At 53.4% G+C, this 23,077-nt stretch overlaps 1 protein-coding gene across 1 annotated transcript in view; it reads left to right on the top strand.

The window, feature by feature from the left end:
* The window catches only part of ATP2A1 (ATPase sarcoplasmic/endoplasmic reticulum Ca2+ transporting 1), a 40,827-nt gene that overhangs the window by 8,129 nt on the left and 9,621 nt on the right, over positions 1–23,077 (top strand). Inside the window, exons 5-16 of the mRNA XM_058823068.1 lie at positions 3,932–4,070; positions 5,315–5,395; positions 6,793–6,878; positions 9,155–9,452; positions 11,166–11,332; positions 12,150–12,238; positions 13,969–14,071; positions 15,314–15,445; positions 16,088–16,213; positions 17,114–17,332; positions 18,688–19,023; positions 20,903–21,123. Of these exons, the coding sequence (XP_058679051.1) occupies positions 3,932–4,070; positions 5,315–5,395; positions 6,793–6,878; positions 9,155–9,452; positions 11,166–11,332; positions 12,150–12,238; positions 13,969–14,071; positions 15,314–15,445; positions 16,088–16,213; positions 17,114–17,332; positions 18,688–19,023; positions 20,903–21,123 (1,997 nt within the window). The remainder of the gene's footprint in view (positions 1–3,931; positions 4,071–5,314; positions 5,396–6,792; positions 6,879–9,154; positions 9,453–11,165; positions 11,333–12,149; positions 12,239–13,968; positions 14,072–15,313; positions 15,446–16,087; positions 16,214–17,113; positions 17,333–18,687; positions 19,024–20,902; positions 21,124–23,077) is intronic.

The raw sequence follows: 23,077 nt of genomic DNA, 5'->3' as shown, positions 1-23,077 counted from the left end.
CATTTTGGGACATTTTGGGGAGATTTTGGGGAGATTTTGGGGGATTTGGGGACATTTTGGGGCATTATGGGGGGATTTTGGGGACATTTGGGGGGGTTTGGGGACGTTTTAGGGGATTTGGGGCATTTTGGGGACATTTTGGGGACATTTGGGGGGATTTTGGGGACATTTTAGGAGATTTGGGGACATTTTGGGGGATTTTGGGGACATTTTGGGGACATTTTGGGGACATTTTAGGGGATCTTGGGGACATTTGGGGGACATTTTGGGGGATTTGGGGGCATTTTGGGGACATTTGGGGGGATTTTGGGGACATTTTGGGGGATTTTGGGGACATTTTGGGGGATTTTGGGGACATTTGGGGAATTTGGGGACATTTTAGGGGATTGGGGAACATTTTGGGGCATTTTGGGGGGATTTGGGGGCATTTTGGGGACATTTTGGGGAAATTTTGGGGGATTAGGGGACATTTTGGGGACATTTTGGGGGATTTTGGGGGATTTTGGGGACATTTTGGGGCATTTTGGGGGATTTTGGGGGATTTTGGGGACATTTTGGGACATTTTGGGGATATTTTGGGGGATTTGGGGGGATTTTGGAGATATTTTGGGGCATTTTGGGGACATTTTGGGGACATTTGGGGGGATTTTGGGGACATTTTAGGGGATTTTGGGGACATTTTGGGGGATTTTGGGGACATTTTGGGGAATTTGGGGACATTTTAGGGGATCTTGGGGACATTTGGGGGACATTTTGGGGGATTTGGGGGCATTTTGGGGACATTTGGGGGGATTTTGGGGACACTTTAGGGGATTTTGGGGACATTTTGAGGGATTTTGGGGACATTTGGGGAATTTGGGGACATTTTAGGGGATTGGGGAACATTTTGGGGCATTTTGGGGGGATTTGGGGGCATTTTGGGGACATTTTGGGGAAATTTTGGGGGATTAGGGGACATTTTGGGGACATTTTGGGGGATTTTGGGGGATTTTGGGGACATTTTGGGGCATTTTGGGGATATTTTGGGGGATTTGGGGGGATTTTGGAGATATTTTGGGGCATTTTGGGGACATTTTGGGGACATTTGGGGGGATTTTGGGGACATTTTAGGGGATTTTGGGGACATTTTGGGGGATTTTGGGGACATTTTGGGGAATTTGGGGACATTTTAGGGGATCTTGGGGACATTTGGGGGACATTTTGGGGGATTTGGGGGCATTTTGGGGACATTTGGGGGGATTTTGGGGACATTTTGGGGGATTTTGGGGACATTTTGAGGGATTTTGGGGACATTTGGGGAATTTGGGGACATTTTAGGGGATTGGGGAACATTTTGGGGCATTTTGGGGGGATTTGGGGGCATTTTGGGGACATTTTGGGGAAATTTTGGGGGATTAGGGGACATTTTGGGGACATTTTGGGGGATTTTGGGGGATTTTGGGGACATTTTGGGGCATTTTGGGGGATTTTGGGGGATTTTGGGGACATTTTGGGACATTTTGGGGATATTTTGGGGGATTTGGGGGGATTTTGGAGATATTTTGGGGCATTTTGGGGACATTTTGGGGACATTTGGGGGGATTTTGGGGACATTTTAGGGGATTTTGGGGACATTTTGGGGGATTTTGGGGACATTTTGGGGAATTTGGGGACATTTTAGGGGATCTTGGGGACATTTGGGGGACATTTTGGGGGATTTGGGGGCATTTTGGGGACATTTGGGGGGATTTTGGGGACACTTTAGGGGATTTTGGGGACATTTTGGGGGATTTTGGGGATATTTTGGGGGATTTGGGGACATTTTGGGGCATTTTGGGGACATTTGGGGGGATTTTGGGGACATTTGGGGAATTTGGGGACATTTTAGGGGATCTTGGGGACATTTTGGGGACATTATGGGGGGATTTTGGGGACATTTGGGGGAGTTTGGGGACATTTTAGGGGATTGGGGAACATTTTGGGGGATTTTGGGGGATTTTGGGGACATTTTGGGACATTTTGGGGACATTTTGGGGGATTTTGGGGGGATTTTGGGGGATTTGGGGACATTTTGGGGGCATTTTGGGGGGATTTTGGGGGGATTTGGGGGCATTTTGGGGCATTTTGGGGACATTTTGGGGACATTTGGGGGGATTTTGGGGACATTTGGGGGGGTTTGGGGACATTTTAGGGGATTGGGGAACATTTTGGGGGATTTTGGGGACATTTTGGGACATTTTGGGGATATTTTGGGGGATTTGGGGGGATTTTGGGGATATTTTGGGGACATTATGGGGGGATTTTGGGGACATTTGGGGGATTTTGGGGACATTTTAGGGGATTTGGGGACATTTTGGGGGATTTTGGGGGGATTTGGGGGCATTTTGGGGACATTTTGGGGAAATTTTGGGGGATTTTGGGGACGTTTTGGGGGATTTTGGGGACATTTCAGGGACATTTTAGGGGATTAGGGGACATTTGGGGGGATTTTGGGGACGTTTCGGGGGATTTTGGGGACATTTGGGGGAATTTTGGGGGATTTTGGGGGATTTTGGGGACATTTTGGGGACATTTTGGGGACATTTTAGGAGATTTGGGGACATTTTGGGGACATTTTGGGGACATTTGGGGGAATTTTGGGGGATTTTGGGGGATTTTGGGGACATTTTGGGGGATTTGGGGACATTTTTGGGGACATTTTAGGGGATTTTGGGGACACTTTAGGGGATTTGGGGACATTTTTGGGGACATTTTAGGGGATTTTGGGGACATTTTGGGGGATTTGGGGACATTTTGGGGGCGTTTCCGGGGCTTTTGTGGGTTCGGGGGCTTTGGCGGAGCTCTGGGCTCCCTCGAGGTGTCTCGGATGTCCCCGACGTGTCCCCGACGTCCCTGCGCTGTGCTGTGACAACCCCACCGTGTCCCCAATGTCCCCAAATGTCCCCAAATGTCCCCAAATGTCCCCAGATGTCCCCAAACGTCCCAAATGTCCCCCCAGGAGCGCAGTGGAGGCGCTGAAGGAGCGTCCCTGTGACAGGGACCTTTAATGTCCCCAGCGTGTCCCCAATGTCCCTGTGCTGTCCCCAACGTGTCCCCGGTGACCCAAACCTGTCCCCAGATGTCCCCAAATGTCCCCAAATGTCCCCAGATGTCCCCAGATGTCCCCAAATGTCCCCAAACGTCCCCAAATGTCCCCCCAGGAGCGCAACGCCGAGAACGCCATCGAGGCGCTGAAGGAGCGTCCCTGTGTGCTGTCCCCAATGTGTCCCCAACGTGTCCCCAATGACCCAAACCTGTCCCCAGATGTCCCCAAATGTCCCCAAATGTCCCCAGATGTCCCCAAATGTCCCCAAATGTCCCCAAACGTCCCCAAATGTCCCCCCAGGAGCGGAACGCTGAGAACGCCATCGAGGCGCTGAAGGAGCGTCCCTGTGACAGGGACCTTTAATGTCCCCAGCGTGTCCCCAATGTCTCTGTGCTGTCCCCAACGTGTCCCCGGTGACCCAAACCTGTCCCCAGATGTCCCCAAATGTCCCCAAATGTCCCCAAACGTCCCCAAAATGTCCCCCCAGGAGCGGAACGCCGAGAACGCCATCGAGGCGCTGAAGGAGCGTCCCTGTGTGCTGTCCCTGTGCTGTCCCCAACGTGTCCCCAGTGATCCAAACCTGTCCCCAGCTGTCCCCAGCTGTCCCCAAATGTCCCCAAATGTCCCCAAATGTCCCCAAACGTCCCCAAATGTCCCCAAATGTCCCCAAAATGTCCCCCCAGGAGCGGAACGCGGAGAACGCCATCGAGGCGCTGAAGGAGCGTCCCTGTGTGCTGTCCCTGTGCTGTCCCCAACGTGTCCCCAGTGATCCAAACCTGTCCCCAGCGACCCAAACCTGTCCCCAATGACCCAAACCTGTCCCCAAATGTCCCCAGATGTCCCCAAACGTCCCCAATGTCCCCCCAGGAGCGGAACGCGGAGAACGCCATCGAGGCGCTGAAGGAGTACGAGCCCGAGATGGGCAAGGTGTACCGCAGCGACCGCAAGGCCGTGCAGAGGATCAAGGCCAGGGACCTGGTGCCCGGGGACATCGCCGAGGTGGCAGGTGGGGACAATGGGGACATTGGGGACACCGGGGACAATGGGGACACCGGGGGTGTTGGGGGTGTTGGGGACTGTGGGGACACCGGGGACAGTGGGGACACCATTGGGGACACTGGGGACAGTGGGGACAATGGGGACACCAGGGGTGTTGGGGGTGTTGGGGACTGTGGGGACAGCGGGGACAGTGGGGACACCGGGGACACCGGGGGGATTGGGAATGTTGGGGACACCGGGGACATCATTGGGGACACCGGGGACAGTGGGGACAATGGGGACACCGGGGGTGTTGGGGGTGTTGGGGACACTGGGGACAGTGGGGATGTTGGGGACACCGGGGACATCATTGGGGACACTGGGGACAGTGGGGACAATGGGGACATTGGGGACACTGGGGACAATGGGGACACCGGGGGTGTTGGGGGTTTTGGGGACACTGGGGACACTGGGGATGTTGGGGACACCGGGGACACTGGCGACAATGGGGACAGTGGGGACAGTGGGGGCAATGGGGACATCATTGGGGACACCGGGGACCGTGGGGACAGTGGGGACATCATTGGGGACAGTGGGGACAGTGGGGACACCGGGGACAATGGGGACGTTGGGGACAGTGGGGACACTGGAGACACCAGGGACAGTGGGGACATTGGGGACACTGGAGATGTTGGGGACACCGGGGACACTGGGGAGACAAGGAGCCCTCAGCTCCCAGTCCATCCCCGTCCCTCCCAGTTTGTCCCAGTTTGCCCCAATCCCCTCCCAGTCCCTCCCAGTCCCTCCCAGTCCCTCCCAGTCCATCCCAGTCCCTCCCAGTTTGTCCCAGTCTGTCCCAGTTTGTCCCAGTTTGTCCCAGTCCATCCCAGTATAACCCAGTCCCTCCCAGTCCCTCCCAGTCCCTCCCAGTCCCTCCCAATTTGTCCCAGTTTGTCCCAGTCCATCCCAGTATAACCCAGTCCATCCCAGCCCGTCCCAGTTTGTCCCAGTCCCTCCCAGTCCATCCCAGCCCGTCCCAGTTTGTCCCAGTTTGTCCCAGTTTGTCCCAGTCCATCCCAGTCCCTCCCAGTTTGTCCCAGTCCATCCCAGCCCATCCCAGTTTGTCCCAGTTCATCCCAGTCCCTCCCAGTCCATCCCAGTTTGTCCCAGTCCATCCCAGTTTGTCCCAGTCCGTCCCAGTTTGCCCCAGTTTGTCCCAGTTTGTCCCAGTTTGTCCCAGTTTGTCCCAGTCTGTCCCCGCTGTGTTCCCAGTTGGGGACAAGGTCCCGGCCGACATCCGGATCATCTCCATCAAATCCACCACGCTGCGCGTCGACCAGTCCATCCTTACTGGTTTGTACTGGTTTGTACTGGTTCGGGGCCGGGAGGGCGCTGGGGGGGGACTGGGGCAAACTGGGATAAACTGGGATAAACTGGGATAAACTGGGATAAACTGGGAGGGACTGGGAGGGACTGGGAGGGGATTAAAGGGTTAAAAACGGGGGGAAATCGAGAGGTTTTTTATACTGGTTTGTACTGGTTTGTACTGGTTTGTACTGGTTTGGGGCCTGCAGGGGAACTGGGATGAACTGGGATGGACTGGGATGAACTGGTTTATACTGGGAGGGACTGGGAGGGGATTAAAGGGTTAAAAACGGGGGCAAATCGGGGTTAAAGGGGGTTTTTGTACTGGTTTGTACTGGTCCATACTGGTTTATACTGGTTTCTATTGACTTAGACTGGTCCATACTGGTCCATACTGGTCCATACTGGTCCATACTGGTCCATACTGGTTTATACTGGTTTATACTGGTTTATACTGGTTTATACTGGTCCCGACCAGTCCAAACTGGTTTATACTGGGATTTCAGTGGGGTTGGGAGCGGGATTTGGGGCCGGTCGCTGTCTCCCAGACTGGTTTATACTGGTTTATACTGGTCCATACTGGTTTATACTGGTTTCCATTGATTTAAACTGGTTTATACTGGTTTCTATTGATTTAAATTGGTTTATACTGGTCCATACTGGTTTCTATTGATTTATTATACTGGTCCATACTGGTTTATACTGGTTTATACTGGTTTCTATTGATTCAAACTGGTTTATACTGGTTTATACTGGTCCATACTGGTCCATACTGGTCCATACTGGTTTATGCTGGTTTATACCGGTTTACACTGGTTTATACTGGTCCATACTGGTTTATACTGGTTTATACTGGTCCATACTGGTTTATACTGGTTTATACTGGTCCATACTGGTTTATGCTGGTTTATACCGGTTTACACTGGTTTATACTGGTCCATACTGGTTTATACTGGTTTATACCGGTTTACACTGGTTTATACTGGTTTATACCGGTTTACACTGGTTTACACTGGTTTATACTGGTCCATACTGGTTTATACTGGTTTATACTGGTCCATACTGGTTTATGCTGGTTTATACTGGTCCATACTGGTTTATGCTGGTTTATACTGGTCCATACTGGTTTATACTGGTTTATACCGGTTTACACTGGTTTATACTGGTTTATACTGGTTTACACTGGTTTATACTGGTTTATACCGGTTTATACTGGTTTATACTGGTTTATACTGGTTTATGCTGGTCCATACTGGTCCATACTGGTTTATACTGGTCCATACTGGTTTATACTGGTCCATACCGGTCCATACTGGTTTATACTGGTTTATACTGGTCCATACCGGTCCAGACTGGTTTATACTGGTTTATACTGGTCCGTGCAGGGGAGTCGGTGTCGGTGATCAAGCACACGGATCCGGTGCCCGACCCGCGCGCCGTCAACCAGGACAAGAAGAACATGCTCTTCTCGGTGAGTGACGTCATCGCTGACGTCATCGCTGACGTCATCGCTGACGTCATCGCTGATGTCATAGCGCGCGCTTGGGGCGGGGCGGGCGAATTTGGGCCTTTGGAAACCTCAAATTTTGGCCTAAAAAAGAAAAAAAACCACAAAAACAAAAAAAACCCCGTCCCAAATTTGGGGCTAAAAACCTCAATTTTTTTTGGGGTCCGAACCGCTCATTCTTGCCCCCTAAAAACCCCAAAGTTTCGGTGTTTTGCACCGAATTTTGGGGTGAAATTTCTCAGTTTTGAGCCGAAAAAAAAAAAAAAAAAAACCCCAAATTTTGGGGTCAAGCCCCTCAATTTTTCCTCTTAAAAAAAAAGTCAGTTTTGAGGCGTGCAAAATGTCAATTTTGGATTCAAAAAAAAGTCAGATTGTGGGTCTAAAAGGCCAAATTTTGGGGTCTAAAATCTCTTTTTTGAGGCTTAAAAACCCCAAATTTGGATCTAAACCCCCAAATTTTGGCCTGAGAGCCCCTCAAATTTTGGTCGAGGAAAAAATCCAAGATTTTGGGGTCAAAAAACTCTCATTTTTGGGTCTGAAAATCCCAAATTTCGGGGGGTAAAATCTCTCATTTTTGGGTCTAAAAAGCCCAAATTTTGGGGGGTAAAATCTCTCATTTTTGGGTCTAAAAAGCCCAAATTTTGGGGGGTAAAATCTCTCATTTTTAGGTCAAAAAAAGCCCAAATTTTTGGGGTAAAATCTCTCATTTTTGAGTCTGAATATCTCAAATTTTGGGGGGTAAAATCTCCCATTTTTGGGTCTGAAAATCCCAAATTTTGGGGGGTAAAATCTCTCATTTTTGGGTCTGAAAACCCCAAATTTTGGGGGGTAAAACCTCTCATTTTTGGGTCTGAAAACCCCAAATTTTGGGGGGTAAAACCTCTCATTTTTGGGTCTAAGAATCCCAAATTTTTGGGGTAAGATCTCTCATTTTTGGGTCTAAGAATCCCAAATTTTTGGGGGTAAAACCTCTCATTTTTGGGTCTAATTTTGGGGGGTAAAATCTCTCATTTTTGGGTGTAAAAATCCCAAATTTGGGGGGTAAAATCTCTCATTTTTGGGTGTAAGAAGCCCAAATTTTGGGGTAAAATCTCTCATTTTTGGGTCTGTAAATCCCAAATTTCAGGGGGTAAAATCTCTCATTTTTGGGTGTAAAAATCCCAAATCTTGGGGGGTAAAATCTCTCATTTTTGCCTCTAAAAATCTCAGATTTTGGGGGGTAAAATCTCTCAATTTTTGGTCTAATTTTTGGGGGGTAAAATCTCTCATTTTTGGGTCTAAAACCCCCAAATTTCAGCGTCAAAAATCTCATTTTTGGGTCTAAGAATCCCAAATTTTTGGGGGGTAAAATCTCTCATTTTTGGGTCTAAGAATCCCAAATTTTTTGGGTAAAATCTCTCATTTTTGGGTCTAATTTTGGGGGGGGTAAAATCTCTCATTTTTGGGTGTAAGAAGCCCAAATTTGGGGGGGTAAAATCTCTCATTTTTGGGTCTGAAAATCCCAAATGTCAGGGTCAAAAATCTCATTTTTGCCTCTGAAAATCCCAATTTTTTGGGGGGTAAAACCTCTCATTTTTGCCTCTGAAAATCCCAATTTTTTGGGGGGTAAAACCTCTCATTTTTGCCTCTGAAAATCCCAATTTTTTTGGGGGTAAAACCTCTCATTTTTGCCTCTGAAAATCCCAATTTTTTTTGGGTAAAACCTCTCATTTTTGCCTCTGAAAATCCCAATTTTTTTGGGGTAAAACCTCTCATTTTTCCCTCTGAAAATCCCAATTTTTTTGGGGGTAAAACCTCTCATTTTTCCCTCTGAAAATCCCAATTTTTTTGGGGGTAAAACCTCTCATTTTTGCCTCTGAAAATCCCAATTTTTTTGGGGGTAAAACCTCTCATTTTTGCCTCTGAAAATCCCAATTTTTTTGGGGGTAAAACCTCTCATTTTTGCCTCTGAAAATCCCAATTTTTTTGGGGTAAAACCTCTCATTTTTGCCTCTGAAAATCCCAATTTTTTTGGGGGTAAAACCTCTCATTTTTGCCTCTGAAAATCCCAAATTTTGGGGGGTAAAATCTCTCATTTTTGGGTGTAAAAATCCCAAATTTTAGGGGGTATAATCTCTGGTTTTTGGGTGTAAAAATCCCAAATTTTAGGGGGTATAATCTCTCGTTTTTAGGTCTAAAAATCCCAAATTTTGGGGTAAAAACCTCTCAATTTTTTGTGGTTTTTTTAATGCCCCCGCCAGGGCACGAACATCGGGGCGGGCAAGGCCGTGGGCATCGTGGTGGCCACGGGCGTCAACACGGAGATCGGCAAGATCCGCGACGAGATGGCGGCCACGGAGCAGGACAAGACGCCGCTGCAGCAGAAGCTGGACGAGTTCGGCGAGCAGCTCTCCAAGGTCATCTCGCTCATCTGCGTCGCCGTCTGGGCCATCAACATCGGCCACTTCAACGACCCCGTGCACGGCGGCTCCTGGATCCGCGGCGCCATCTACTACTTCAAGATCGCCGTCGCCCTGGCCGTGGCCGCCATCCCCGAAGGTCTCGGCGCGGGAAGGGGGGACGGGGAGGGGGCCTGGAGGTCGTTTGGGGGGTGCTGGAGGACATTCGCCGTGGTTTGTGAAGTTCTGGAGGAGGTTTGAGGTCGTTTGTGGGGTTCTGGAGAACATTCGTGGTCATTTATGGGGTTCTGGAGAACATTCACGGTGGTTTGTGAAGTTCTGGAGGAGGTTTGAGGTCGTTTGTGGGGTTCTGGAGAACATTCGCGGTGGTTTGTGAAGTTCTGGAGGAGGTTTGAGGTCGTTTGTGGGGTTCTGGAGAACATTCGCGGTGGCTTGGGGGGTGCTGGAGAACATTCGTGGTCATTTGTGGGGTTCTGGAGAACATTCGTGGTCGTTTGTGGGGTTCTGGAGAACATTCGCGGTGGTTTGTGGGGTTCTGGAGAACACTTGTGGTGATTTGTGAAGTTCTGGAGGAGGTTTGAGGTCGTTTGTGGGGTTTTGGAGAACATTCGTGGTGGTTTGTGAAGTTCTGGAGAAGGTTTGAGGTCATTTGTGGGGTTCTGGAGAACATTCATGGTCATTTGTGGGGTTCTGGAGAACATCCGTGGTGGTTTGTGGGGTTCTGGAGGAGGTTTGAGGTCACTTGTGGGGTTCTGGAGAACATTCATGGTGATTTATGGGGTCTTGGAGAACATTCCTGGTGGTTTGTGGGGTGCTGGAGAACATTCGCGGTGGTTTGTGGGGTTCTGGAGGAGGTTTTAGGTCGTTTGTGGGGTTCTGGAGAACATTCGTGGTCGTTTGTGGGGTTTTGGAGAACATTCGCGGTGGTTTGTGGGGTTCTGGAGAACACTTGTGGTGATTTGTGAAGTTCTGGAGGAGGTTTGAGGTCGTTTGTGGGGTTTTGGAGAACATTCGTGGTGGTTTGTGAAGTTCTGGAGGAGGTTTGAGGTCATTTGTGGGGTTCTGGAGAACATTCGTGGTCATTTGTGGGGTTCTGGAGAACATTCGCGGTGGTTTGTGGGGTTCTGGAGAACATTCATGGTCATTTGTGGGGTTCTGGAGAACATCCGTGGTGGTTTGTGGGGTTCTGGAGGAGGTTTGAGGTCACTTGTGGGGTTCTGGAGAACATTCCTGGTCACTTATGGGGTCTCGGAGAAGGTTTGTGGTCAGTTATGGGGTCTTGGAGGTCTTTCCTGGTCGTTTATGGGGTTTTGGAGAAGGTTTGTGGACCATTCATGGTCATTTATGGGGTTCTGGAGAAGGTTCTTGGTGGTTTATGGGGTTCTGGAGAACGTTTATGATGATTCGTGAGGTTTTGGAGAAGGTTCATGGTCATTTGTGGGGTTCTGGAGAAGGTCATGGTCATTTATGGGGTCTTTGGACCATTTGTGGTCATTTATGGAGTTCTGGAGACCATTCATGGTCATTTATGGAGTTCTGGAGAAGGTTCGTGGTCATTGATGGACCATCCGTGGTCACTTATGGACCGTTCGTGGTCATTGATGGAGTTCTGGAGACCATTCATGGTCATCTATGGAGTTCTGGAGACCATTCATGGTCATTGATGGAGTTCTAGAGAAGGTTCGTGGTCATTGATGGACCATCCGTGGTCACTTATGGACCATTCATGGTCAGCTATGGAGTTCTGGAGAACATCTGTGGCCATCCATGGACCATTCGTGGTCATTCCTGAGGTCTCCAGGTGACCGCCACCCTCTGAGGACCACCCCGGTGACCCCAGATGTCCCCGCAGGTCTCCCCGCCGTCATCACCACCTGCCTGGCGCTGGGGACGCGCAGGATGGCCAAGAAGAACGCGATTGTCCGCAGCCTGCCCTCGGTGGAGACCCTGGGCTGCACCTCGGTCATCTGCTCCGACAAGACTGGCACGCTGACCACCAACCAGATGTCCGTCTGCAAGGTGGGACCCGGGGAGCTCCAGGAGCTCCAGAAATCCCGTGGAGAACCCAGAAGTTCTTCTGGAGAACCTCAAAAGTTCTTCTGGGGAACCTCAAAAACTCCATGGAAACCTCAGAAGTTCTTTGGGTTCTCCACGAAACCTCAAAAATCCCATGGAGAACCCAAAAGTTCTTCTGGAGAACCCAAAATTCCTCCAGGAACCTCAAAAATTCCATGGAAACCTCAAAAGTTCTTCTGGAGAACCCAAAATTCCTCCAGAAAACCCCAAAGTTCTTCTGGAGAACCTCAAAAGTTCCATGGAGAACCCAAAAGTTCTTCTGGAGAACCTCAAAAGTTCCATGGAGAACCCAAAAGTTCTTCTGGAGAACCTCAAAAGTTCCATGGAGAACCTCAAAATTTCCACGAGATCCCAGAATTTTCACGGAGAACCTCAAAAAAATTCCACGGAGAACCAAAAATTCCTCCAGGAACCCCAAAAGTTCTTCTGGAGAACCTCAAAGTTCTTCTGGAGAACCTCAAAGTTTCCATGGAGACCCCAAAATTTCTCCTGAGGAACCCAAAATTCCTCCAGGAACCTCAAAAATTCCACGGAAACCTCAAAAGTTCTTCTGGAGAACCCAAAATTCCTCCAGAAACCTCAAAGTTCTCCTGGAGAACCTCAAAAATTCCATGGAGAACCCAAAAGTTCTTCTGGAGAACCTCAAAGTTTCCATGGAGACCCCAAAATTTCTCCTGAGGAACCCCAAAACTCCTCCAGGAGAAGCCAAAACTCCTGGAGGAACCCCCGAGGAACCTGTGGTGTCCCCGTTTGTCCCCAGATGTTCATCATGGACAAGGTGGAGGGCGACGTCTGCTCCCTGAGCGAGTTCTCCATCACCGGCTCCACCTACGCGCCCGAGGGAGAAGTGTGAGTCCACCGAGGTCCCCAAGTGTCCACAAACGTCCCCAGGGGTCACCTGGAGGTCCTCAAAGCCACCCCTGGAGCTCCAGAGCTCCAGGATCTCCTCAGATGCCCTCAAAACCTTCTTAGATGCCCTCAAAACCTTCTCAGGTGTCCTCAAAACCTCCTCAAATGTCCTCAAATCCCACCTGGAGGTCCTCAAATGTCACCTTGAGGTCCTCGAATGTCACCTTGAGGTCCTCAAAGTCACCCCAGGAGCTCCAGAGCTCCAAAACCTCCTCAGATGTGCTCAGAAGGTCCTTAAATGTCCTCAAATCCCACCTGGAGGTCCTCAAATGTCACCTTGAGGTCCTCGAATGTCACCTTGAGGTCCTCAAAGCCACCCCAGGAGCTCCAGAGCTCCAGGATCTCCTCAGATGCCCTCAAAACCTTCTCAGGTGTCCTCAAAACCTCCTCAAATGTCCTCAAATCCCACCTGGAGGTCCTCAAATGTCACCTGAAGGTCCTCAAATGTCACCTTGAGGTCCTCAAAGCCATCCCAGGAGCTCCAGAGCTCCAAAAGCTCCTCAGATGTGCTCAGAAGGTCCTTAAATGTCCTCAAATCCCGCCTGAAGGTCCTCAAATGTCACCTTGGGGTCGCCAATGTCTCCTGGTGTCCCCATGTCCATCTTGAGCCCGATGTTCTCCGTGACCTTGATGGTCCTCCATGTTCTCCTGTCCCTCAATGTTCTCCTTGGCCCCAACGTCCTCCATGTCCCTGATGTCCCCCGATGTCCTGGTGTCCACCTTGACCTCTGGTGTCCCCATGTCCATCTTGAGCCCGATGTTCTCCATGACCTGGATGTTCCTCCACGTTCTCCTGTTCCTCAATGTTCTCCTTGGCCCCAACGTCCTCCATGTCCCTGATGTCCCCTGGTGTCCATGCTGTCCATGGTGTCCACGATGTCCATCCATGGTGTCCCTCCATGCTGTCCATGGTGTCCATGGTGTCCATGCTGTCCCTCCATGGTGTCCATCCATGGTGTCCATGGTGTCCATCCATGCTCTCCATGGTGTCCATCCATGCTGTCCACGATGTCCATCCATGGTGTCCATCCATGCTGTCCATGGTGTCCATGATGTCCATCCATGGTGACCATCCATGGTGTCCATCCATGGTGTCCATGGTGTCCATGCTGTCCATGCTGTCCATAGTGTCCATGGTGTCCATGGTGTCCCTCCATGCTGTCCACGCTGTCCACGCTGTCCATCCATGGTGTCCATGGTGTCCATGTTCTCCATGTTCTCCATGTTCTCCACGCTGTCCATCCATGGTGTCCCTCCATGGTGACCGTGGTGTCCGTGTGTCCCCAGGCTGAAGCAGGAGCGCCCGGTCAAGGCCGGTCAGTTCGATGGTCTGGTGGAGCTGGTGGTGTCCCTCCATGGTGTCCCTCCATGGTGTCCATGGTGTCCATGGTGTCCATGGTGTCCATGGTGTCCATGTTCTCCACGCTGTCCATGCTGTCCATCCATGGTGTCCATGGTGTCCATGTTCTCCATGTTCTCCATGTTCTCCACGCTGTCCCTCGGTGGTGACCGTGGTGTCCCCCCATGCTGTCCATGCTGTCCATGGTGTCCATGTTCTCCATGTTCTCCATGTTCTCCACGCTGTCCATGTTCTCCATGTTCTCCATGTTCTCCACGCTGTCCATCCATGGTGTCCCTCCATGGTGACCGTGGTGTCCGTGTGTCCCCAGGCTGAAGCAGGAGCGCCCGGTCAAGGCCGGTCAGTTCGATGGTCTGGTGGAGTTGGCCACCATCTGCGCCCTCTGCAACGACTCCTCGCTGGACTACAACGAGGTGACCCCGCAGTGTCCTCTGCTGGCCTCCCGGCCACCGCTCCACCTGGGGCTTCTCCTGGTGTTCCCATCCCACCTGTCCCACCTGGGGCACCTCCTGTCCCACCGCTCCCACCTGGGGCATCTCCTGGGGTTCCCACCTGGGACATCTGGGGCATCTCCTGTCCCACCTGGGACATCTCCTGTCCCACCTGTCCCACCTGGGGCATCTGGGGCATCTCCTGGTGTCCCCACCCCACCTGTCCCACCTGGGGCATCTCCTGTCCCACCTGTCCCACCGCTCCCACCTGGGGCATCTCCTGTTGTCCCCACCCCACCTGGGGCATCTGGGGCATCTCCTGTCCCACCTGGGTCTTCTCCTGTGCCACCACTCCCACCTGGGGCATCTCCTGGTGTCCCCACCCCACCTGTCCCACCTGGGGCATCTCCTGGTGTCCCCACCCCACCTGTCCCACCTGGGGCATCTCCTGGTGTCCCCACCCCACCTGTCCCACCTGGGGCATCTCCTGGTGTTCCCACCTGGGACATCTGGGTCATCTCCTGTCCCACCTGGGACATCTCCTGTCCCACCTGTCCCACCGCTCCCACCTGGGGCATCTGGGGCATCTCCTGGTGTCCCCACCCCACCTGTCCCACCTGGGGCATCTCCTGTCCCACCTGTCCCACCTGGGGCATCTCCTGGTGGTCCCACCTGTCCCACCTGGGGCATCTGGGGCATCTCCTGGTGTTCCCACCTGGGGCATCTCCTGGTGTCCCCAACCCACCTGTCCCACCTGGGGCACCTCCTGTCCCACCGCTCCACCTGGGTCTTCTCCTGGGCCACCGCTCCACCTGGGGCATCTGGGGCATCTCCTGGTGTTCCCATCCCACCTGTCCACCTGGGGCATCTCCTGTCCCACCTGTCCCACCTGGATCATCTCCTGGTGTCCCCACCTGGGGCCTCTCCTGTCCCACCTGTCCCACCTGGGGCATCTGGGTCATCTCCTGGTGTTCCCACCCCACCTGTCCCACCTGGGTCTTCTCCTGTCCCACCTGGGACATCTCCTGGTGTCCCCATCCCCACCTGTCCCACCTGGGGCATCTGGGGCATCTCCTGTGCCACCACTCCCACCTGGGGCATCTCCTGTCCCACCTGTCCCACCTGGGGCATCTCCTGGTGTCCCCAGGCCAAGGGTGTCCCTGAGAAGGTGGGCGAGGCCACCAGGACCTCACAGTCCCCGTTGTCCTCTCCTGGTGTCCCCAGGCCAAGGGTGTCTATGAGAAGGTGGGCGAGGCCACCGAGACGGCGCTGACCTGCCTGGTGGAGAAGATGAACGTGTTCAACACGGACGTGAGGAACCTCAGCAAGGTGGAGAGGGCCAACGCCTGCAACGCCGTGAGTGACCTGGCCCACCTGGCCCAACACCTGGAGAACCACCCGAGGAACCTTCTCAGACCTCGGTTCCACCTGAGGAACCTTCTCAAACCTCCGTCCCACCACCCCAAACCTTCTCAAACCTCGGTTCCCACCTGAGGAACCTTCTCAAACCTCTGTCCCACCACCCCAAACCTTCTCAAACCTTCTCAAACCTCGGTTCCACCCGAGGAACCTTCTCAAACCTCGGTTCCACCTGAGGAACCTTCTCAAACCTCGGTTCCCACCTGAGGAACCTTCTCAAACCTCCATCCCACCACCCCAAACCTTCTCAAACCTTCTCAAACCTCGGTTCCACCTGAGGAACCTTCTCAAACCTCGGTCCCACCACCCCAAACCTTCTCAGACCTCGGTTCCACCTGAGGAACCTTCTCAAACCTCCATCCCACCACCCCAAACCTTCTCAAACCTCAGTTCCACCCCAAACCTTCTCAAACCTCGGTTCCCACCTGAGGAACCTTCTCAAACCCCGGTCCCACCACCCCAAACCTTCTCAAACCTCGGTCCCACCACCCCAAACCTTCTCCAACCCGGGTGCTGCCACCTTCAGACCTTCTCCAGCCCGGTGCCACCGCCCTGTGTCACCTCCTGTCCCGCGTGCAGGTGATCAAGCAGCTGATGAAGAAGGAGTTCACGCTGGAGTTCTCCAGGGACAGGAAGTCCATGTCGGTCTTCTGCTCGCCGGCCAAGGCCTCGCGCGCCGCCGTGGGCAACAAGATGTTCGTCAAGGTGGGTCCCACCAGGCCGGGACCTTCTCCAACCTTCTCAAACCTGGGTCCCACCAGGCCGGGACCTTCTCCAGACCTGGTCCCACCAGGCCAGGACCTCGTCCCACCACCCCAAACCTTCTCCAACCTTCTCAAAACCTTCTCAAACCTTGGTCCCACCACCCCAAACCTTCTCAAAACCTTCTCCAACCTTCTCAGAACTGTGTCCCACCACCCCAAACCTTCTCCAACCTTCTCCAAACCTTCTCAAACCTTGGTCCCACCACCCCAAACCTTCTCAAAACCTTCTCCAACCTTCTCAGAACTGTGTCCCACCACCCCAAACCTTCTCCAACCTTCTCCAAACCTTCTCAAACCTTGGTCCCACCACCCCAAACCTTCTCAAAACCTTCTCCAACCTTCTCAGAACTGTGTCCCACCACCCCAAACCTTCTCCAACCTTCTCCAAACCTTCTCAAACCTTGGTCCCACCACCCCAAACCTTCTCCAACCTTCTCCAAACCTTCTCCAACCTTCTCAAAACTGTGTCCCACCACCACAAACCTTCTCCAAACCTTCTCCAAACCTTCTCCAAACCTTCTCCAAACCTTCTCAAACCTTCTCAAAACTGTGTCCCACCACCCCAAACCTTCTCCAAACCTTCTCCAAACCTTCTCCAAACCTTCTCAAAACTGTGTCCCACCACCACAAACCTTCTCCAAACCTTCTCAAAACTGTGTCCCACCACCCCAAACCTTCTGAAAACCTTCTCAAAACCTTCTCAAACCTTGGTCCCACCACCCCAAACCTTCTCCAAACCTTCTCCAAACCTTCTCCAACCTTCTCCCCCCTTGGTCCCACCACCCCAAACCTTCTCCAAACCTTCTCCAACCTTCTCCCCCCTTGGTCCCACCACCGCCAGGGTGCCCCCGAGGGCGTCATCGACCGCTGTAACTACGTGCGCGTGGGCACCGCGCGGGTTCCTCTGACGCCGGCGGTGAAGGAGAAGATCCAGGCGGTGATCAAGGAGTGGGGCACGGGCAGGGACACCCTGCGCTGCCTGGCCCTGGCCACCCGCGACACCCCGCCCAAGAGGGAGGAGATGGCCCTCGAGGACTCCTCCAAGTTCGCCGAGTACGAGGTCGGTGCTCCCCAGGGGTCTTCTGGGTGGTGGGACCTCGGTTTGGGTGGTGGGACCTCAATTTGGATGGTGGGATCTTGGTTTGGGTGGTGGGACCTCGGTTTGGGTGGTGGGACCTCATTTTGGGTGGTGGGACCTTGGTTTGGGTGGTGGGACCTTGGTTTGAGTGGTGGGACCTTGGTTTGAGTGGTGGGACATCGTTATGGGTGGTGGGACCTCATTTTGGGTGGTGGGACCTCATTTTGGGTGGTGGGACATCGTTTTGGGTGGTGGGACATTGGTTTGGGTGGTGGGACCTCGGTTTGGGTGGTGGGACATTGTTATGGGTGGTGGGACCTTGGTTTGGGTGGTGGGACCTCAATTTGGATGGTGGGATCTTGGTTTGGGTGGTGGGACATCGTTATGGGTGGTGGGACCTCGATTTGGGTGGTGGGACATCGTTTTGGGTGGTGGGACCTTGGTTTGGGTGGTGGGACCTTGGTTTGGGTGGTGGGACCTCATTATGGGACTTTTGGGGTCTTGGAGAGGGGTTCCTGCTCTACCACGACCTCCAGAACTCCATTGTTGGAGATCCCTGGTCCTCCAAACTCCATTTTTGATGGTCCCACCACCTCCAAACCCCATTTCCGATCGTTCCTTCTCCACCCACCACCTCCAAACCCCATTTCTGGTCGTTCCTTCTCCACCCACCACCTCCAAACCCCATTTCTGGTGGTCCCACCACCTCCAAACCCCATTTTTGAAGTTTCCCTCTCCTCCAAACCCCATTTTTGGTTGTTCCTTCTCCACCCACCACCTCCAAACCCCATTTTTGAAGTTTCCTTCTCCTCCAAACCCCATTTTTTGGTGGTCCCACCACCTCCAAACCCCATTGTTTGGTGGTCCCACCACCTCCAAACCCGATTTTTGGTGGTCCCACCACCTCCAAACCCCATTTTTGAAGTTTCCTTCTCCTCCAAACCCCATTTCCGGTCGTTCCTTCTCCACCCACCACCTCCAAACCCCATTTCTGGTGGTCCCACCACCTCCAAAACTCCATTTTTGAAGTTTCCCTCTCCTCCAAACCCCATTTCTGGTGCTCCCACCACCTCCAAACCCCATTTCTGGTCGTTCCTTCTCCACCCACCACCTCCAAACCCCATTTTTGAAGTTTCCCTGTCCTCCAAACCCCATTTCTGGTCGCTCCTTCTCCACCCACCACCTCCAAACCCCATTTCTGGTGGTCCCACCACCTCCAAACCCCATTTCTGGTGGTCCCACCACCTCCAAACCCCATTTCCGATCGCTCCTTCTCCACCCACCACCTCCACACCGCCATCTCCTGACCGTCCCACCACCCCCACCGTCCCCACCAGACGGACCTGACCTTCGTGGGCTGCGTGGGCATGCTGGACCCGCCGCGCAAGGAGGTCATGGGCTCCATCCGGCTGTGCCGCGACGCCGGCATCCGCGTCATCATGATCACCGGGGACAACAAGGGCACGGCCATCGCCATCTGCCGCCGCATCGGCATCTTCTCCGAGGACGAGGAGGTCTCCGGCCGCGCCTACACCGGCCGCGAGTTCGACGACCTGCCGCTGTCCGAGCAGCGCGAGGCGTGCCGGCGCGCCTGCTGCTTCGCCCGCGTCGAGCCCACCCACAAGTCCAAGATCGTGGAGTTCCTGCAGTCCTTCGACGAGATCACCGCCATGGTGAGGGGGGAAAGCGGAGGTGGACGTGGTTATGGAGGTCCACCATGGGTCTGAGGGGGTTTGAAGGGGGTTCGAGGGGGTTTGGAGGTGGTTATGGAGGTCCACCATGGATCTGAGGGGGTTTGAAGGGGTTTGAAGGGGGTTCGAGGGGGTTTGGAGGTGGTTATGGAGGTCTACCAGGGGTTTGAGATGGTTTGAGTGGGTTTTGAGGTGGTTATGGAGGTCTACCATAGGTTTGAGATCAAAAGTTCTTGATGGATATGGTTATGGAGGTCCACCATGGGTCTGAGGGGTTCCGTGGGGGTTTGAAGGGGGTTCGAGGGGGTTTGGAGGTGGTTATGGAGGTCTACCATAGGTTTGAGATCAAAAGTTCTTGATGGACGTGGTTATGGAGGTCCACCATGGGTCTGAGGGGGTTTCATGGGGGTTTAATTGGGGTTCGAGGGAGTTTGGAGGTGGTTATGGAGGTCTACCATGGGTTTGAGATCAAAAGTTCTTGATGGACGTGGTTATGGAGGTCCACCATGGTTTGGAGGGGTTTGGAGGTGGTTATGGAGGTCTACCAGGGGTTTGAGATGGTTTGAGTGGGTTTTGAGGTGGTTATGGAGGTCTACCATGGGTTTGAGATCAAAAGTTCTTGATGGACGTGGTTATGGAGGTCCACCATGGCTCTGAGTGGGTTGGGCGTCAAAACCTTCTTGGCGGACGTGGTTATGGAGGTCTACCAGGGGTTTGAGATGGTTTGAGTGGGTTTTGAGGTGGTTATGGAGATCTGCCAGGGGTTTGAGACCAGAAGTTCTTGATGGACGCGGTTATGGATGTCCACCATAGATCTGAGGGGGTTTCATAGGGATTTGAGTGGGTTTGAGCGGCTTTTGAGGTCATTATGGAGGTCTAGCATGGATCTGAGGGGGTTTGAGGTCAAAATGTCCTTGGTGGACGTGGTTATGGAGGTCCACCATGGATCTGAGGGGCTTTCATGGGGGTTTGAAGGGGTTCGAGGGGGTTTCGAGGTGGTTATGGAGGCCCACCATGGGTTTGTGAGTGTTTGGTGGTCAACTGAGGTTGATTGAAGCAGCTTCCAGCAACAACTTTTGACGTAGTCATGGAGTCCCACCACCAATTCCACCTACTTTTGAGGTTACACCACCAACTTTTGATGTAGTTATGGAGTCCCATCACCAACTTCACGCAATTTGGGCCGCAACCACCAACTTTTGACGTAGTTATGGAGTTTCACCAACTCTTGACGTAGTTTTGGTGTCCCACCATGAACTTTTGACGTAGTTATGGAGTCCCACCAACTCTTGACATAGTTCTGAGGTTCCAACACCAACTTTTGACGTAGTTATGGAGTCCCACCAACTCTTGGCATAGTTTTGAGTTTCTAACACCAACTTTTGACGTAGTTTTGGGGTTCCACCACCAACTTTTGACGTAGTTATGGAGTCCCACCAACTCTTGACGTAGTTACGGAGTCCCACCACGAACTTTTGACGTAGTTATGGAGTCCCACCAGCTTTTGACGCAGCTTTGGGGTTCCACCACCAACTTTTGACGTAGTTATGGAGTCCCACCATGAACTTTTGACGTAGTTATGGAGTCCCACCAACTCTTGACGTGGTTTTGAGGTTCTAACACCAACTTTTGACGTAGTTATGGAGTCCCACCAACTCTTGGCATAGTTTTGAGGTTCTGACACCAACTTTTGACGTAGTTATGGAGTCCCACCACGAACTTTTGACGTAGTTATGGAGTCCCACCAGCTTTTGACGCAGCTTTGGGGTTACACCACCGACTTTTGACGCAGTTATGGAGTCCCAGCACCCGCCCAACCCCACCCCACCTGTCACCCACCGCCTCCTGTCCACCCCCGCAGACCGGCGATGGCGTGAACGACGCGCCGGCGCTGAAGAAGGCCGAGATCGGCATCGCCATGGGCTCGGGCACGGCCGTGGCCAAGACGGCCTCGGAGATGGTCCTGGCCGACGACAACTTCTCCACCATCGTGGCGGCGGTGGAGGAGGGCAGGGCCATCTACAACAACATGAAGCAGTTCATCCGCTACCTCATCTCCTCCAACGTGGGCGAGGTCGTCTGGTGAGCGCCCAGCGCGGACCGCTTGGGACCGCTTTGGACCAGTTTGGACCAGTTTGGACCAGTTTGGACCGGTTCGGACCCAGTTTGGAGAGGTCCCGGCCAGTTTGGAGCAGAGCTCGGAGATGTTGGAGGCTCTGAGGGGGTTTGAGCCCGGTTTGGAGCAGTTTGGCCCAGTTTGGACCAGTTTGGACCAGTTTTGTCCCAATCCCCTCCCAGTTTGTCCTGGTCCATCCCAGTTCCGTCCCAGTTCCGTCCCAGTTCCGTCCCAGTTTGTTCTGCTCCATCCTGGTCCATCCTGGTCCCTCCCAGTCCATCCCAGTCCCTCCCAGTCCGTCCCAGTCCATCCCAGTTTGTCCCAGTTTGTCCCAGTCCATCCCAGTCCATCCCAGTCCGTCCCAGTTTGTCCCAGTCCCTCCCAGTTTATCCTGGTCCCTCCCAGTCCACTCCAGTCCATCCCAGTTCCGTCCCAGTTCATCCCAGTTTGTGCTGGTCCATCCCAGTCCACCCCAGTCCCGTTTTAACCCCTCCCAGTCCATCCCAGTCTGTCCCAGTTTGTCCCAGTACAAACCAGTGCCATTAACCCCCGCCAGACCCCTCCCAGTCCCTCCCAGTTTGTCCCAGTCCATCCCAGTCCCCCTTTAACCCCTCCCAGTATAACCCAGTTTGTCCCAGTCCAAACCAGTCCCATCCCAGTCCCATCCCAGTCCCATCCCAGTCCCATTTTAACCCCTCCCAGTCCCTCCCAGTCCATCCCAGTACAAACCAGTGCCATTGACCCCTCCCAGTATAACCCAGTTTGTCCCAGTACAAACCAGTCCCATTTTAACCCCTCCCAGTCCCTCCCAGTCTGTCCCAGTACAAACCAGTCCCACCCCAGTCCCTCCCAGTCCCCCTTTAACCCCTCCCAGTCCATCCCAGTCTGTCCCAGTACAAACCAGTGCCATTGACCCCTCCCAGTCCCATCCCAGTCCCCCTTTAGCCCCTCCCAGTCCATCCCAGTCCATCCCAGTCCATCCCAGTCCCATTTTAACCCCTCCCAGTATAACCCAGTCTGTCCCAGTACAAACCAGTCCCATCCCAGTCCCATCCCAGTCCCATTAACCCCTCCCAGTCCCCTCCCAGTATGTCCCAGTCCATCCCAGTCCACCCCAGTCCCATTTTAACCCCTCCCAGTCCCTCCCAGTTTGTCCCAGTCCATCCCAGTCCCCATTAACCCCTCCCAGTCCATCCCAGTATGTCCCAGTACAAACCAGTGCCATTGACCCTTCCCAGTCCCTCCCAGTTTGTCCCAGTCCATCCCAGTCCCACCCCAGTCCCATTTTAACCCCTCCCAGTCCCTCCCAGTTTGTCCCAGTACAAACCAGTGCCCCGTTAACCCCTCCCAGTCTCATCCCAGTCCCGTTTTAACCCCTCCCAGTCTGTCCCAGTACAAACCAGTGCCCCATTAACCCCCGCCAGTCCCATCCCAGTCCACCCCAGTCCCAATAACCCCTCCCAGTCCCTCCCAGTTTGTCCCAGTACAAACCAGTCCCGTTTTAACCCCTCCCAGTCCCCTCCTGGTCCATCCCAGTACAAACCAGTGCCCCGTTAACCCCTCCCGGTCCATCCCAGTACAAACCAGTGCCCCGTTAACCCCTCCCAGTCTGTCCCAGTACAAACCAGTCCCATCCCAGTCCATCCCAGTCCCCCTTTAGCCCCTCCCAGTATAACCCAGTTTGTCCCAGTCCCATCCCACCCCCATTAACCCCTCCCAGTCTGTCCCAGTCTGTCCCAGTACAAACCAGTGCCCCGTTAACCCCTCCCAGTCCGTCCCAGTACAAACCAGTGCCCCGTTAACCCCTCCCAGTCCGTCCCAGTACAAACCAGTGCCCCGTTAACCCCTCCCAGTCCGTCCCAGTACAAACCAGTGCCCCGTTAACCCCTCCCAGTCCATCCCAGTACAAACCAGTGCCCC

Source organism: Ammospiza caudacuta, chromosome 37 (genome assembly GCF_027887145.1).
Source record: "Ammospiza caudacuta isolate bAmmCau1 chromosome 37, bAmmCau1.pri, whole genome shotgun sequence".
Classification (NCBI taxonomy): Eukaryota; Metazoa; Chordata; class Aves; order Passeriformes; family Passerellidae; genus Ammospiza; species Ammospiza caudacuta.
This window is presented reverse-complemented; position numbering and strand designations above follow the sequence as displayed.